Genomic DNA, 18,373 nt, shown 5'->3' on the forward strand with positions numbered 1-18,373 from the left:
CAACGAGCACACGCGTGCACATGTACGTAGAGATATACACGTACGTACGTATATACATATAAAGGGGGGGGTGGAAAAGGGAGAACGTGGCTGAGGGGAACAGAGAGTGGAACGGAGAGAGCGAGAGAGCACCAGGGACAGAAAGAGAAAGAAGGAAATGGCTCATGGTTACGCATGCGCGCTTTTTTCGTCAGACAGCATTTTTAAAGATTTTTCCTCCCGTAGCAGCTTGCAGATTTAAGTCGCCAGGTCGATCCCGTCGATTCTCGAATGCCCCGAACACCGCCTGCCTGCACTTCGTTACGACGCGCGCCGCCCATTGCAATTCCCCTCGAATATTTTATTTCCCTTTTTCATTCATCTTTCGCGTTTCTAACAAAAATTTTTTTTACATATATATTTTTTCTCTGTCTGGCCGTCTTAATTTCTTCAACAGATATTCAGAGGAACGAGGGTGTTGGACGGGTAAATTTTTCGCGAAGGCGTGGGATTCCGACACTGCGAGTATCGCGACTCGAAAGGCTCTTTCACCGGCAAACGAAAGTCGTTTTGCTACAAACGCTGGATAGGAAGGATAAAGGTATCGCAGACTGATGTTTTTCTGCGATTGCTACAGACACGATAGACTCGAATGGTAGACGTCTCGTTTCCACGACAGACATGTGACTGACCGATCGATTTGTACGAAGTAGGACCGAATGGGATATTTTAGAATTTAGATAGGGACAGGTATCGACGAATGCATAATCCGACGTGTCTGACGGAATTGTATAACTCGTGTTTGAACAGTTGTTCGAAGGCAACGCTGCTGGAAGTTGCGAACGGTGTCAATGATCAGATACTAATGGTTAGACAGTTTGCTTTCTTTGTTCAGTAACTCGTGCCACTGCCGATTTACTCGAATCCATTTCACTCGAATATGATTTTCGTGACATTCGATCCGTTTGCTTTTTCATCTGATCGTTCGTTTCTTTCTCTTTTTTTTTCTTTTTTTCCTGCCAAAGCGAAGATGCCAGAAAAAGATCAAGAGATGAAACTGTCGGAACGGATTTTCCACCAGTTTTTCCGCGAATAAATGAAAATTATTTCGGGTCAAATAGATTTAAACTGAACAGCAAGGTTAAACGTTTCCCTCTTGTGCGTTCCACTTGAACCAGTTACAACTTTCGACGGACGCATTATTCGGAAAAATTGTTCGGGCGAGATTCGTTCGGTTTAATATGAAATTTCACGTAGCGTTCCCAGTGTTTAAATGCTAGCGGATAATTTTGCGTCTCTTAACGCCGGACAAACCGCGATCCATTACGTTGTTTGTAATTATTCAATTACCGCTTTCCAACAGTTCGGAAACTTTATCAACTTTATCACGGTGCTTCGCTCGGATCGATCTGGAAAAAAATAAACGGCTGCGAGAAGTTCAAGTCCAGGGTAAAGAAAGCAAACTTCGTTGCGGCCAATAGCATCACTTTGAACCACTGTTCGAATAGCTTTACCCTCGTTTCCTTCGATTCGAATTAATTCGCAGAAACACACTTGAAAGTCAATCTGGAATTGAAAGGGACACGCCATCGTACGAAGCGACAAGACTACCTACATTAATCAAATCTCCCTCTTTTATTCCAATAAAGACGTAAACCTGCGACACCTCTAATTTTATATCACTCAAAGATGTTTCAAATTATTCCACATCTATAAACTCTGTTATCAGTTATCAATTAGAAACTTATAATTAATTTCGTCTTTATCAAGCGACAGACTTTTTTCTCAAAAAAAAAGGCTTGTTAAATCGAATCGTTTCTCTAATTAAAACTATTACTAGAAATACGAAAAAAGATAGTATCCGTTAAATAGCTAATTTGTAAGAAATTGAAGCAATAAACTTCTATAGCTTATTGAACAGTAAATATCGCTAGCTTCATTAAATAAAATCAAAATATAAAATATTCAGAATGAAGACTATTCGACATACGGAGAAACTCGTTTTATACATTTTAGCAATTGCTGGCCTTTTTTCATAGCTGAATCGTTTCGAATCCACCCAAAAGAAAGTTGCTACGATTAAATATAAAATATCCAATAACTTTGCGCAGATTTTTTAAATTTCCACCGAATCAAGCTCAGTGGCGAAAATCGGGCAATATCTAGAATATTTCTGGTCTCGAAAGCGCTCGCTTAATTGAGCGAGTGAAAGCGAGTTCGCGGGCTCAGAGTGAAGGCGCTGTCTCGATATGCGTACAATAAAAAAAAATATCGGATGCTGCGACCAAGGAGAAAACTCGATCCGCGTGATATTAGACGCGTGTTCTGCATCCGCCGACAAATTATTGGTCCGGCGTGGCATCGAGGATATTGCTCTGTATGTATTCCTCTCGACGTCCGCCGCTTTCTCGCCGCGAAGGGGAGGAAGAACACTCGGAGGAACACTGTTTTCGCAAGTTGCAGCGACGGACAGGACGCGGTAGCCGCGGTATAACGCTCATGAAAACTTTATGAGAAGATTAAGGTCAGTTTATCGTGGGCCACCGCTTCGTCGACCAAATTCGACGACTCTAACTTGCTCTTATCGCGACTTTCTCACGATTTAACCAGCAATCGTATAAACCATCGACGATGCTCGACGATCGACGTCGTTCTTTTAACTCTCGTCTTTGATCGCAGCAAAATCACATTCCGAGAGACGCGTTATAGGAGAACGAAAAACAAAGAACTGCTTTTAGAAGTTGAAAGAAGATTCATCGATGTGTTTGCGGGAAACGAAAACGATGTAATTTGGAATTAACTAATAATCCTCAGGAAATTCTACTAAATGGAATAATCATCGCTTAATTAAAATATAGAAAACCACGATATAAGTAACTAAACTAAAGAAGTTTACTTTCAGAGAAATTTACTTTGAGAGAAAGAATTATTTTGAGATATTGTAAACATTTTTAGAACACTCACACACACACAAGATAACGAGTCGCTCAATTTCTATTTGAAAATCAATTTGAAGCGCGTAGAGGTAAAGTGGTACAAATGAAAATATATCTGCCATTCTTACGTTATGATTTTTTAAGTAGTCATATATTTAAGCAAGCCTTAAATATTCGAATATTCAAAGTTACTGCTGTCAAACGAGATAACATTAAAATATACCTAATATGTATATCGAGAATCTTCCATGTAAAAAATTCAAGCTGAAGTTAGAGTTCAAATCGAACTTTATCGCGAATATATTCTATCTTTATCGAATCGAATCTGTAATCCCTGTCACGTGTGCAATTTGACGTTACGAGACAGCAGATTTTGAGAAATTTGCGTCTGAAATAGAACCTCGATAGAGAGATTTGTACACATACTTCCAAACGTTAGAATGCATTGCTATACAGATATACATATTCAAAAAAAAAAAAAAAAAAAAAAAAAAAAAGGAAAAACACGTGTAAATTCATATGCATATGAATGTTATGCACTTCCTGTATTCATCTCGTTTCTGCAAAAAATACACGCAGCAGTTGAGAAAAAGGTTCATCGACGCGCAAGCGAAAGCACGATAGTTTGTTGATTCAATTAGCCTCTTCCCGCGACAATACTCGTCGCGACGACAGTGTCACGATAGAAATGAGTTATCAGGTAGAAGACAGCTTCTGTTTGCCGGCTGGGATAAGGCTGATTTCCATTCCTGCGCGTCGGAGGATCGGTTATTTTGTCGCGTCCTTGCGCGGCCACGTCGTGGCTCGCGCTTAAGATTCTCCGTGAACGCGGCTGATTTAATCGTACGCGGATAACAATACCCGCGGCTGCACGCGACTCGGCATATTGAACTTTCGCCGCGTGAGCAGAAACAGAAATGGCCGTTTACCAGCCGATAGCGCGCCTTCTTTCGTTCTACAGGGTTATACACAGAATCAAAGGGGAGGGGGGTGAGTTAATCGCACCCGTAACACCTGCACCTGCTGCAAATATTGCAATCGCGAGGAACGATCGGTTTGTTTGCTTTCCAGCCGTTTTCATTCATGCCGACGATTCCCTCGAGAACGCACATAAATACCAGTAGATATGTGGAGCATGGGGTAAGAACGAGAAGCTGATTGATCCTTTCGTTTCTAATCTTACGGAATGATGCAATGGGAAACAATTTTTGGAAGGGGGAAAACGAAGCTGCTTGTTTTATTGCTATCGAATTTCACGCGAATCGAAACAGTTAAGGAAGAGACGGACGAGGCTGTGAACTCGTATTTCTCTTTCCCTCGCAATGGGACTTGAGGAGAATTTTTGATGAATGAATCTTCTGTAAGACAGATTGGGCACGCGTATTACGAAAAGAACTGACAAATCTGTCAAAATGACTGGGCGTTTATTATATAGTTTCAGAAGATATACGTACATCTTTGACAACAGTAACGTCCACGTTCTATCTACTATCGTTCATCATATATTTATTATAAACTGGAGACGAGGAAAAGTACGATCGTCCCTCGGCACCTGCATCGCGGAAACGAGCGTGGCAAAGGAAGAAGTTTAACTAAAGGGTGTCTTTGCTGATTTAACGGGACGAAAATTCCAGCACGGTCCCCGTGAAAGATGGTTGGTCGTCGAGTCGAGCCAAGAAATACACGTCCGCGGCGAGACGGAACGAGGCTCGCAACACCCGGGACGAAACGATTATTTACAAGGAATCATTCATAAGTCCCTTTTAACGTTGGAACGATCGTGCGCGTCGGGGCTAAGTTTAGCCGATAAAACGGCACCAGAATGCGTCCATTGTTCGCCATGTCTCGAAGAAAATCGCCGCGCATTCGTAAACATTCGTAATTTTGCAAACACGCAACTCGAATCATTCACGATTATTGAACGTTATTCGACGTTCCTCGTTCCTTCTCGATTAACTTAACTCAACAAATTCTTGGAACGATAGCGTGTGACTGCGATAGAAAAAGAGATGGCAAATCGTTGGCGGATTTGGCAGATTAGGCAGGCCGATTCTGTTATTCCTGACGTAGGCGAGCGCGCGGTTCGGGCATGAGAAGGGGATGAGAAAAGAGCGCTCGCGTTCACGCGACGCGGGGGGAACAACGTATTGGCAGGACGCGCACTCAGGAGTTAAAATCACTCGTGGCTCGCGGAAAACATTCATTTGCAAGAGCAAACATTCCTCGCTATTTATCGAGTGTCAGAGGGAATACCTGCGGCCCATTTTCGTATCGAGCGGGGTTGAAGGGACCGATGAGCGTGTGCGCGCGCGTGGAAGGAAAAGAGACGAAAAAACACGAATCGAGCGCAACAAAAACATAACTTTCCGCGATGGCGGCGCGAAGGGTGCTCGAGAAACGAGTGGTCCTTCTCTAGTATTCCATCGGTGTTATATAGCTCGTCAGATCGAATGTTTGTTTTCAGAAAAATAGACAGAAACGAGACGGGAGTATACACGCGAGCGCGTTAACGCTCGTCGAGGCAACCCCCGCGAGCCCTCCGTTGTTGCACCACGCATTGACAAACGGCCGAAACGTCGCGTAGAATTTTTTTTTTTTTTTTTTAGTTTTTTCCCTCCTCCGGCTTTGTCCTATCTTTTATTATTCCATCCTGTAGGAGCTTTGTTTTTTAATACTTTTGTCGATCGAATCGCGAGCGTGGAACGCGCGCGGGAGGGAGCCGCCGACTCTCTTTCGACGAGGAATCGACGAATCTCGATTTTACTACCTTCGATTCCGAATTTATCTTGGAGTCGCGCGTAAAACGAATTCATAGAAGCATGTACATATATAGCTTTATACGTACGTCTATCGATATCTTTTTTTCCCTTTTCGAGCGAGCGCGATATTTACAGTGGTGATAAATTTTCGAATAGCTCGAACGAATACCAAGAGTCCTCATCGGTGAAAGGCTGTGCACGGTAGAAAGGATTCCACGACACCTTTTTCTTTCACGCTATCCCGCGTTTCGTTTCGTCGCCTCTCGGCAAGACGGCGGCAGCGATGTACACGAGACGCCGAACTAACTTTATTCCGTTCGATCGAACCCCCTTTTCCTTCCTTTCCACCTCTATCGCGCGGCATCCACGCGCGTTCTTTTAACGCGCGCCACACTTCGGAGTCCGTCGCCTGTACCTGAATAACAGCTGGCTTATCGGAATCGTTAGGCGAAACGAAAACACCAAGACACACTAACACCAGCACCAACTACAACCAGCTTGTTCTTTCGCTGTCGTCTGTTACTTGCAAGTCCAACACTGGCAAGGTTAAACGAGATCGTAGCAACGATAGAGACAATCGCGTTTTTGGCACCACTCGCTCTGCTACCAGACAAATCAAGGATTCATACCGAAGCAGTTGGCCTCGGACGATCGTTTCCGAAATTTCGTCGGATTTGGGAAATCATTGAAGGGAGAAAAGTCGAGAAAAGTGGTTTCACAACGAGACACTGGATCAGCCTGCCATCGTGAGGCGATCGTTGATTTTCTGCACGCAAACACGCAGCGTCGATTCTTACGTTCCCGTTGATACGGAGCAACGCTCGCTCGCTCCTCTTATCGTCAGAAGTCACACGATAAACCCGTTGACGTTTATTCTCCAAATATACACGCGCGGCTCTGATTGTCGTTGCCGCGAATTGTGATGAATACCGAATCACCGATTCGTTTTCTCTCTTTTTCTTTCTTTTTTTCGTCTTCAGGAAATCGGAAGGGGCAGAAAATACTTGTTTCGATTCGATGGATTTCAATTGTTAGCTAATAGAATTTTATGCAATTTCGCGGATCTCAAATCGTAACATCGACGAAGCCCGTTCGGCTGCGTGTTTTATCGCGCGTTTAATAATTGTATGCAAATGGGAGCACAAGTCGGACGCGAGTTCGATAAGTTTCTACTGTGCGCAGCTGGTTTAAAGTCGATCGAATATAAAAGAAGACGACGCGAGGGGGGAAAGGAAGGATAACAGGATTATATTCGCGTCGATTGAAAAGTTGAACGTGGGACAAGTACCTCTGAAATAAGCAAAGTTCCACAGACCGATCATGTGTAGTCCTGCTGGTCCAAGTCGGGGAGCCGGGCTAGCGGAGTTAAACGAGAACCAATCGTGTTATTCGCCGCGATTGACTTTATACTGTCCAATAACGATCCGGGATCACCAACCGATGGCGATATCCTCGTCATGTCAACCGGCGAAAATGATCCTGTTTCGATGACGACGCCAAAGAGGAATATCGCGATAAACCTACAGCAGAGATAACGTTCGCTCATGCCACGCTCGATAGCTTTCTCTCTCTCTCTCTCTCTCTCTTTCTCCCACCTTTTCTTTCTCTCTCTCTCTCTCTCTCTTCGTTCGTTCGTATTTTTTTTCTCTGCCTCTTCGTTGTATTTTTTTTTTTTTTCGCGAAACTAGATTACAATTCGACGCTTCATAGATCGAATGGAGGGAGCGAACGAAGAGAATTACCGGTCACGAGAAGGTTTTATCGAAAAGGTTGTTTCGAGAATGTTGTTTCTTGCAGTCAGTTGCACCACGCACTATCCTCGTCTCCTTGAAAACATTAAATGTCCAATGATCGACACCGGCGGAGTTAAGTAGACGATTAATACTCGCTGGAACAAGTATCTCCGCACGAAAGTCAGATTTTAGACGGTAGGAAACTTTGCGCGTACATCCCAAAGACGAAACGATCCACAAGATCACCGAGTACAATGCCTCGCTTCGAAACGTTCATCGCTACGAAATACAAGCTGGAAACTCCCGGTTGGACATTTAACGCGAACACGAGACCCGAGGTAGCGTAAGCGCAACACGATATTCAAACGACGTGGAGCGCGCTTCCTCGTCGTCGGCGTCGTTCAATCGAACAGCGACAAGAACACTCGAACAACCGCGATGAAACAGAACTCTCTTTCTCAACGTACTACGAGGATCGTCCATTTCCACGAGCGTTGTTCGCTCGCACACGATCGACCGGCAGCGTTCGATGAACAACTGATCACTGATTTCGTTCACGTATCGTGCAGTCGATGCAAACGAACCGATCCAAACACCCGCACGACCAAACATATCGACGTCGACCGGCATTCGATCACGTTGAACATTGCGACTCTACCGCGTATACACAAGAAAACGCACGAGAGAACGTTTAAGTAGAATGAGACGTTCGGAACCGTCTCACGGGCACCACGGTCGCGAATCTCGTACGATCATCGTTGGCTGAGATCTCACGAGGGCCGTTCTCTCTCGGTCACGAGCACCGCGATCATCGCGCAATTTCTCTCCTCCCGTCAGCAATGTTCACCTTGACCAGGCCCGGTAGCGATCGGTCGGGCCAGACAACGAGTCCGCGTGTATATGTGTGTGTGTGTGTGTGGGGGTGTGTGGGTGTATGTATGTATGTGTGCGCGCGCGTATGTGTGTGTATACACCAAAGGGACGACGATCAACGTGACACACGAAAACGAAACGGAACACGGACTCTCGGTAACAAACCACGATCAGAACGATCAGCATCCGAAGGACTCTGCACCGCGCGGCTCGAGATCGTCCAAGCACCACGAAACCAGTACCCTCGAAAACTGATTGCTCCCGGAGAGAGCGTGTTTCGTCACTCTGTACTGGCGAGACGATAATTTCAGAGGCGATTAGATGACCCAACACCGACGATAGTGTAACGAGACCGTATTTTGCGGATCAGCACGCTCTCTCTTCCTCGCTCGCTCTTATGCCGCGATCTCTAACTCTTTCGCTCGCACACGTTTCGTCTCTTTCTTTCCATCTCTATCTCCCTACCAACTTCCCTACGCCTCTCGCTTGCTCTTCCTCCCGATTTCCCCCCTCCCCCTTCTCTCCTCGCACTCTTTCTCTCACACACTTTTTCCTTTCTCGGGTTTTGCAAATCGTCCAAGCGGACACGATCACACCGACGGATACCGAGATTCTTCACGGTTCTCCCGTTTCTTTCTTTTTTTCTTTTCCTTTTTTAATTTCCCCTCCCCCCTGGTTTCTCCATTCTATTCTTCCTTTTATCTTTTTTTCTTTTCTCTTCGGAAGAGATCGTACCGTTCGCCGAGGTTTCTTCACGATTCCCCGACTGTGCCATCCCTTTCGTGTTCTAATACCGTTCGTATTTTTCTCTTTTCTTTTTCGTTTTCGGAACACTGTTCTCCACGAAGATGACCAACGTCGACGCGATTTTTGCACACCGGGGAAACGTGGGTCGTTCGGCAGCGCGCTAACGTTCTCGTTCGTTCTCTCTCGATCTCAGCTATCGCAGTACTATTACTATAGGAGCACACACGAGTTTAGAAGCGGGCACGTGTCTAGCCGGCGGCGTGTTTTAATCGGTGTTGGAAGAGCACTTATCCGTTAGTAGGTGCCGGCACGGTAGTCTCTGTCTTTGTCCCGTGTGTACACGCCGCGATGTTTCGTGTGTGCACGCGTGTGTATACATTGTATGGGGGAGTCGGTGGGATCAGGAGGGAGAGGACAGCAAGTTGGCGCGAGGTTCGGACAGAGATGGAAAACGCGTGTATGATGGTGTACGCGGGTGTAGAGGTACGTGTAGGTGTAGATCGTGCAAGCGTGTTGCAGTGAGCCTGAGCGAGGGTAGGAGGGAGGGCGGGAAAATTCGAAACCGCGCGTATACAGCGCGCGCTCGCGATGACGTAGTTTTGGCAAAACGTGGACGACGCACAGGTGGCCAAACGATTCGATGCGTGTGATTTTTTGTTCACGGGAATGATACGTGGTCGTAGTTAAATAAAACGACCGTGATCGATTATTTTTTTGGGGCCGGGGCTGAAAGGGTGGGGGAGGGACAGCGGCGACGATTTCGATTCGTAGAATAATAGTATCCGTAGATGACACACGATCGTGGTTGCTGGTACTCACCGGAGTTGTAATATTCCTTAAAGTAGCGTGTCGCCGCACGTTGGACGATCGAGTAATATAAGTTCACGTACGACGTCGACTGGTTCTGTGCGGAGAGCGCCATTTACACTGTTTTTTTCGTCACGCGTTTTGTCACCGTGTACGTATATATATATATACACGTAATGTATATATATATGTGTATATATATATGTATATATAAATATATATCTTTTTCTTTTTTCTTTTCCCTCTGTTCCTCCTTCCACGTCTTTTATGCGGACGATATTCACGTACACGTATACACGCGCGTGTCCGTCCCGCGTACGTACAGACGCGTGCACGTAGGTGGTTAGGTGTCGTATAGAACGTAATGTAGATTCGAAGCGCGCACGTTCGCGTGATCACGGCGGGCAAGATGTGACGTGACGAACGACAAACGCGCGAAACGTGTGTCCCGTCTGTGGCTCTCGTTCCTGTCGTTTTTTCCTTTCTTTTCTCTTCTTCCGTCTCCTCTGTCGTTCTTTTTCTCTACCACGTCGCGATCCCTCCGTTGTGACACGAGATCGGTTCCCGATGGTCGCGGCCGTGAAAAAAACTTCCCGGTACCAGGAGCCAGAAAAAAAAACGCAACTGTTAATTTTTCCTTCCTTTTTCTCTTTCCTCCGTTCTTTCGTTTTTTCTTTTCTCTCGTTCTTTTCGTTTTTCCCTTTCTTCGGTTCTCTTTTCCTTTGTCCCTTTTTCTCTCCTCCTCGACCGGTCCTCCCTTTCGATCACGTTTTTCCCGGTTACGGCCTTCAAGCAGCGAGACGGTCTCGCATGCCGGCTAGAGGCCCGCGACTTTGATCCTCGGCACACTCGCTTTCGGGTTACCCGCGCCGGTAGACACAAACTCGGTAGACTCGGCCTGAGCCCCCCCGAGTAACTCGCCAAGACCGAGACACTGGCGAGCTGCAGCGTTGCCACACTTCCGTCGCCGCGGTGCGCGCTCCCGGAGTGGGGATTTCTGGACTGGTTCGGCTTTGGGATGGTAGACACCGTCGTCGGGAGAGGACGAGCGGAGAAGGTGCCGGCGTCGAACCAGTGGTGATGGCGGCAGGGGCGGATTCACGCGGCTCCGGTTCCGTCCGCGCGCGTTAAACCCGACGATTCTTCCTTCTTCCACGTATACACACGCCACCTTCGATAAAGAGAAAGAGAAAGAGAAAGCCGAGTAGGGAGAACCCCTAGATATCTCTCCCTTGTTCTCCGTGTCCCCTTTGGTCTCCACTTTGGTCCTCCGGGTGGCTTGCAACCGGTACGGGCAAATTGGGGTAGCGTGACGGGCAAAATTTCCGAACGGCCTCGCATGCAGACGATTGCCGGTCAACGAGTTCCTCTCTTGATTTTGTCGTTAATTGGATGGTAGCGAATTTATACTTTGTTCGTGAGTCAATTACAGATTGGTCCGAGTCCTGGTGTGTATCACGGTTCCCTTCTGGCTCGTGATCCAACTACGGCCACGGGGAGGACCGGTTCCAAGTAATTTTCGAAAATTACCCACTCGCGTAAGCAGATATCCCGCGTGGAAAGAACTTAATCGTCGATCTATTCGCGTTACTTGAAATTCATTAAAATTCCCGTTGGAGAAAAAAAGAATGTACAAAATGAAACTAACTTTCTTCTCATTGAGCGGAACCGCCAGCGGAGAACGTTCGTTTTCTCGTTCTCCGGTATAAATCCACCTTTCCCCCGGTACCGATCGTACGAGATCGGCCTAGAAATCGGCGATGGAGTCCAAGGGCGGCGAAACTCAGAGCTCGCCCCTGGCGGAGAGGACTGAGGGTGGTGGTGACGGCAGTGATGGTAGTGGTGGTGGTGGCGGTGGCGGTGGTGGTGGTGGTGGCGGCGGTGGCAGTGGCAGTGGTGGCGGCGGCGGTGACCGCGCCGGAGGAGAACGAGACACAGAGGAGAGGACACATCGCGGATCAGAAAGAGATGGATAGAACGAACGAATCGCAGGAGGAAACGAGAGAACCGAGAGGAGTTGGAGTAGCGAGGAAGTTATGTCCGTTGCATGAGCATGGAAGGGGTTTGATACCGTGTTGGAAGGGAAGGTTGGAGTTGCATGGTGGGGGATGTTTCGGCGGAGAGGAGCGTGAAGAGTGGGGGTTCCTCCAGTCGCCTTTCCTCCCCCTCGCTCTCTGCCTCCCCTCGTTCGTCTCTCACTCCCTGTGGCTCATGTACCCCTCGATGCGCGGTGCGCCGTGATGCATCGCGCTGCCGGCCGCCTGTGCGAGTCACAAGGTATGCTCGTGCCACGAATACGAACTGCCTCTCCCAAATCAATATCAGTCGTGGAAAAAAAACGCGACTCGGCACCTATAATTGCCGAACTTCCGCGATAACCGTCTCTTCTCTCTGTCTGCTCTGTCTCTGGCCGCCGCCTCGCCTCGCCTCACCGCGGGGGCGACACGGGGGCCGTCTCCCTCCTTCCCCCGAACTGACGCTACGTTAGGTTAGGTTTCACGCGCTAGCTTGATTAGGGCCTCCCTCCGTGGCCCACCCCTCCCCCCATGGTATCACGCACGTTTCCCGCCACCCAATGTCCGCGCACGATGATTTTCACTGACTATGTCTGGCCGTGTTGTAGCCACGTGCACCAGCCGCGACACGCTCGCGCCCGCCGCCCGTCCGAAGGTTATGCCTGCTGCGAAAACAAAGCGACGGCTGCTGCGCTTTGCTCCGATGCAGAGTTGCGTCCACTGCTCCGCCACAAAGAAAACGTTTTGCTTTGGTTACGTCGTTATCTCGAGGAGATGCATTTCGAGCAGAGGCCGGTTGGCGTAGACTATTTCTTTTCATCGATCATCTAATTCGCGCGAACGAATATTTCGAAGGGTTAGAATGATTTCTTCGTGATTAAGACAAAGTTGGAATAGATATCGAAAGACCACATAGTATCGTCGTGATACTCACGGTTATTCACAATGCACCGTTGTGCTGACCCGATTGCGAATTATCAGGCGCAGTAACGGCGATGTGATAACGCCGCGATTCGTACGAATTGCGGACTTGTCTGAGGAGCAGAAATCGCGCGCCACTCTCCGGTCTAGAAACTTTCGTAGACCTCCGATGAAATTCACCCCCTTGATTCGTCCGCGTCCAACCGTCCTGCAATACGCGTGTATCCTAAACTCTCGAAAGAGTCTATCTCACCCTGGCGATATTTCCTTTGGTCGGGGCAGAGTAAGCAGAAGGAAGAGCAAAAAAAGAGACGGCTAGAGGCTAGAGGATGGAAAAAGAGCGCAGAAAGCGAGAAGAAGAAGAATGGAGAGGCAACGGGGCAACGTGCCGGCCGAAGTTCTCGGCCACGAAACGAATTTAACGATCGCTCTCGCACATGGAAAGAGGAGCCCGCAGGAGGAATGCCGTCGGTGGCTAGATGGCTGCGTGCCGTCCCAAAGACAGCCGTGCAACCGAGAAGAAAAGTGTGCGTTAGCAGCACAGCGAGGCAGCCACGGCCTGTGCACCCGTGTCCGCCTATATTTATCCGAGGATGCAATATTTGGCCGCGTCTTCTAGAGACTCGACCGGCCACATTCGTCCCAACTTCGAGCGCGCGGATGGGCGCATGAACGAACGAACGCAGCCTCGGAGCAGCCTACACCTCTCTCTTTCTCTCTCCGTCTCCCACTTTTTCCCACTCTTTCGCTTTCTTTCTCTTTCACCATACCCCTCTCCCCTTTCTACTCCCCCTGTTTGCAGGTCTTTCTCCCTCTCTCTGCTCCTTCTTCTGCTTTATCACAATGAGCGACTGCGTGTGCGTGTCCGTGTCGTTAGGCAGTAGCTGTCGGTGCAGGCGTGGTTGGTTCCTTGCCCTCTGTCGCGTATTTATATCTAGCGAGTAGAGCGAATGCATTGCGGCTCGCTTCTTGTTTGCCGGGACCCGCTTCTCTTTCTCCGTTCCACTCTCGTCCGACTATACCTCGCTCTCTTCATCGCACACTCGCCTCGGCCGCTCGCTCACTCGCAGCTACATGCTCGCGCGCACTCGCACGCTCGCTTACCCTCTCGCTTACTCGCCGCGGCCCCGCCAAACCTGCTCCGAGCAACGTTAACGCCTAGCGCCGGCTAATCATCGGGATACCATGATTTTTCTCTGCGGATCGATTTTCCGGCTTTCGCACGATTTTCGCCCTTTACTTCCGCCTGTCTGTCGTTTGTTCCTCGTTACGTTCGGGCGTAACAGTCACCCTTTTGAAAAAATCGTCGATCAATTTCGATTTATGGAGAGAATTGAAAGATCCTATCTAAACGCGAGAGAGGAAGAAGGACGAACACAGTTGAAAAGTCGGGATCGAGAAACCATACGGTGTTGGCAAAAAGTAGACCACGGGGAGCGGTCGTATTGGTCGTCGGCTCCATTATGGCATCCTTGGTCGCGTATTACCATTCACTTTTTGTTCTAGCCGGGTCCTCCGGCATGCCCCGTTAAATCCGCTCTAGAAAGAGCACGCGTTAGAGCGTCGCCGCGCCGTACGCGCCTCGGCTAGCGGTTCGCGTGACGAGTTATAATTTTCCAACAGTGTTGTACGACCGCGGCCAACAGTTCGGAATCTTTCGATTTTAACGCGCCGTCCGCCGTAATTTTACGACATCCGCCGCCGCCGCAGCGCCGCTCTGCGCAACGCGGTGACGCGTCCATGAGCATCGGCCAGGAGAGGATTAAAATAACGTGTAATCGCGAGATTACGCGGTTGCCCTCCTAGTACCTCCGAGTTTCTTTCTTTCTTGCTTGTTTCGGGCCCAGCATTTCGCGGAAACGGCCGATTTTTCTGATGCTTTAATCGCGTTTTTCCTGTAGCCACGCAATTCTTACGTGGATACGAGGATACTCGTAGAACCGAGGCATCCGATCGTGAAGGTTGATCGTGCTCGATGAAAATTTCATGCTAGCGAACGAAATTATGGTGATCCTTGAATAATTGTTGTTGGCTCTTTAGACTCTGTAGTTGAGACGGAAGAGGAGGAGAATGTTTTGCAATAGAATAGAGTTAATTAGACTCAGACGCGTTTACGTTTATATCCGTGAGCCAGGTAGACATACTCGTTAATTTTGAATAAAAATTAACCCAGGTCGTACTTAAATCTCTTGGTAATTTTCATAGCGCAAGGTTACTTTTACCAAACATCTAATCATTCTCAGTTAGGGAAGTACAATCCTCTACCATGTACATGTTTACTTTAGAATCTCTAAATTATCTAATTACGCGTGAACTAGTGACAAATTGTAACGACTTATTTAACGTCGGCCATCCAAAGAATCATCGTTCCGTCGTTATTCTCGATCGACTATGTTCTCCCTCAGCTATGTCGGCGCTTCTTGGAAGTACACCGTTTCCCATTAACGAGCCACCCGACTTTTACCTCGGTACGCTATTTACGACTGAAACGACGGTTTTCTTGCCGCGGCGGAACGAATTTCTCCGGCAATCGACGTATTCGATTATTGGTAATTAAGCAGTCGCGCTTATTACGAGATAAAAGAAGGGGCAACGGCTCGTAGCCGCGTCATAAACATCCATCGTGTTTCCCGATCCACGCCACTTACACGCGTGTACGCGTGTACGTGAATACACGTTTGCATACCGGCGGCAAAGGATTTCGTCGCCGGTGCGTCTGTGCATGATCCGCGGAATCCACTGCGAACGAAATTTCAACGGCCTCGCGGAAAAGTCGAACGACTCGTCGGAATTCGTCGTTCCTTCGCGAACAAACATAACGCGTTTGCATCACCGTCTGCCAGAGTGTCTCGATATACATCGCGGTAACACGCCAGAGCATCGTCTATTAGTGGGATCGTACGATTTTTCGAGAAATCGCACATCGATCTTCACCAAGTGGCGGGTAAGTAATATTCGTTCGTCTTACTCTGCGACGAAAAGTCTGCGGCTCCGGACAATCGCCTTAACCGATGACAAAAAGACGGTTCGAGCGAAAAGTAGAAGAAGACGCAAGGAGAGAAAAGCGGAGGGAAAAAGAGAGCGGAAAAAAAGAGGAAAGAAGGGAAGAGGAGCGTAGAAGAAGATGACAAGCTGTCGTGGCTCGTAGGAAAGGACGACGGAAGGAACGGTGCCTCTTTAAAGTATCGGGAGCAATCTCCCTCGGTTGCCACTGTTACAATTTCAAACAGTCCTGCGTTTCATTTATTTTTTATCGGGGAGAAGTTTGTTGACCTTGCAGTGCGAAACGCCAGGAATACATTGGAGGAGGCACGAAAGTGGGGTAGAGTAGACGATGGTGGTGGCGGCGGCGGTGGTGGCGATGCTTGGGGGCGGAGGGGTGAGGGACGTCAGGGTTGTGCGAGCCAACGCCACGATGGTGGTGAGGGTTGCTCTAGCGGAGTGGGATGAATCGGACGGCGAGCAAGTTATTTCGCGCGAAATGTGCATTGGCCGAATTTGGCCTCGTGATTTTTTTTCTCATCTCTCCCCTTTTCTTCCTTTTTCCCCTCTTCCCGCTCCTCTTCCCCCCTTTCGTGCATCTTGCACGTATGTCCCTCTTCTCGTCACAGGGGTTCGCTACGCGTTCGTCTATCTTATCGCTCGTCGCACGACGCTTTCCGTCTGTTTTAGTTTTATCGAACAGACCTTTGAATACTTTACGACGGTACGAGGTATCAATCATCGATACGAAGAAGCAACGCGTGGGTGGGTCGCGTGTTCCATCGCCGTGCGAAATTAGGCGGCTCATTGACATCCGGCCAACGTCGCGGCTGCCATTGCCTTTGTACGAGAATGGTTCAGGGCCACGAGGACTTGACTTTAAGGAACTGCCAGGGAAACGAGAAATCGTAAGATTTTCTCTCTTTCTCTTTCTTACACGTTGGAACGGCGCAAGATGCTCGTGAATTGTAGAAGGGAAAGTGGCTATTAGCGGGACTTCGCGACTGATTCCGAGGGAAATCCAAGAAACAAAGAACCCGGTGGTCTCGTTGGTTTCACTTTTGTCGAAATCACTGCCAGACCGTGGGCCGAAACCGTGAAAGCAATTCCGAGGAAACTACGACCAACTTTATTGCAACGACCACGTGGCACACCGTGGACAATGATACTGCATAAGAAGTTATTACGAACAAATGGTACCGGTGTGCACAGCTATAATTATCGTCCATGAAACGACGATTCCCGGTAATAACGTTCCGGAAAGGTGTACGTTGATGTCTCAGGTATTAATCGCGCCAGGTTACAATGTTGCGCGATATTATCGCGGAAATGATTGCGCGTGAAACACGGCTACTAAATTAAAACCCGTCCTTGCCCGAGTACCGTGTTTTTTCGCGGGACAATCGCGCGCGCTGCAATGAATCAAACTAATTAAATCATTCGCCTACGCGGCACAATCATCTCGCTTTAAATCGCCACTCGCTCGATGCTTGCTCACAAATAAGATTTCTGGTGTTCGTTTTTTCAAAGGCGACCAAACGGGGTTTCGAAAGACGAAAATCTTATGTTTTGTTCCTCTTCTTTTCATCGAATCGCAGTAGTCGAACGTGTCTTCAAGCCCACCGTCTCTGATTCTTGATACATACATAAAAGCTGCGTGTATAAGCCAAACGTGTTCGAAGAACGTAAATTACGTAATTTGGGTACATATTGTTTTGTTTCTTCTAAAATAAGTCTATTTCTCGGCCGCGATCTAGAAATTAAACAAGTACATACTACCACGTATTGTTTTTGCTAAAGTGTAACGGATACTTCACAAAAATCCACTGCCTAAATTAAGGAGGCAAAAAAATAATTGTAAAAAATAAGGATGAAAAAGTTATTAGACAAATCTCTGGGATTGCCCCTGGTAACCACAGTGTAAATTGACTGGAAAAAAATTTGCCAACGAAACTGTGTTAACGTAACGTTGGTCCTTAATGAGTTAATGCAAGAGCGAGATTTCACCGGACGAGAAGGATAATCTTCGCTGGTTTTTGGGTCACTCGGCGAAGGGACGTCCAAAATTGAAAGTACCCGGTCGAGGAGCAAGCCTAGCTGCTTAGGTTAGGTTAGGTTACTCTGATTCGCCTGTATGTGTCGCTCGTCTGGCCACGTGTATCTTTTAGTCCGGATCGTTTCGTTTAGGCTCCGTTCCGCGAGTTTTTTTACTGCACGAACGAGCCAGCAAACCGGGAACTCTTTTGCTTGCCCCTTGAAACCGAATTTAGAGCGTGTAGTAGTAGTGAAAAGGAGTATAGTTGCGCCGGTTGTCCAAAGTGGAAAAAAGGGAGGTAGGAAGGGGACGGAAGATGAGAAAGAAGGAGAGGAAGTAGAGGAAGAAGAAGAAGTAGAAGAGGAAGGAAGAAGGCGTTTCGCAGCCGCGAAACTTGCGGCCGAACGGCCAGCATAGAAGATTCGTTATGCGCCATGCCGCACGAAAGATACGCTCGTACGACGAAACGAAGGAAAATTATGAGCGCGCGCTAACGTCGAGTAATATTTAATGCGGCAGAAAATTCTGCCTCGGCCCAACCTCGCTAAATATTCGTGATTTCTCTCCGTTCTTTCTGCCTGATTTT

At 48.0% G+C, this 18,373-nt stretch overlaps 2 protein-coding genes across 4 annotated transcripts in view; one reads left to right on the forward strand and one right to left on the reverse strand.

The window, feature by feature from the left end:
* The window catches only part of LOC139986958 (uncharacterized), a 50,176-nt gene extending 39,407 nt beyond the window's left edge, over positions 1–10,769 (reverse strand). For 2 of the 3 annotated variants that reach the window (XM_072002740.1, XM_072002737.1), the window contains exon 1: positions 9,847–10,769. In XM_072002740.1, the coding sequence (XP_071858841.1) occupies positions 9,847–9,949 (103 nt within the window). In that variant the 5' untranslated portion in view covers positions 9,950–10,769. Of the gene's footprint in view, positions 1–6,962; positions 7,195–7,269; positions 9,798–9,846 lie in introns of those variants that run through there. The other variant, XM_072002739.1, reaches the window with a different exon arrangement.
* The window catches only part of LOC139986947 (uncharacterized), a 127,123-nt gene that overhangs the window by 41,590 nt on the left and 67,160 nt on the right, over positions 1–18,373 (forward strand). The window lies entirely within an intron of this gene.

This window comes from Bombus fervidus, chromosome 4 (assembly GCF_041682495.2).
Source record: "Bombus fervidus isolate BK054 chromosome 4, iyBomFerv1, whole genome shotgun sequence".
NCBI lineage: Eukaryota > Metazoa > Arthropoda > Insecta > Hymenoptera > Apidae > Bombus > Bombus fervidus.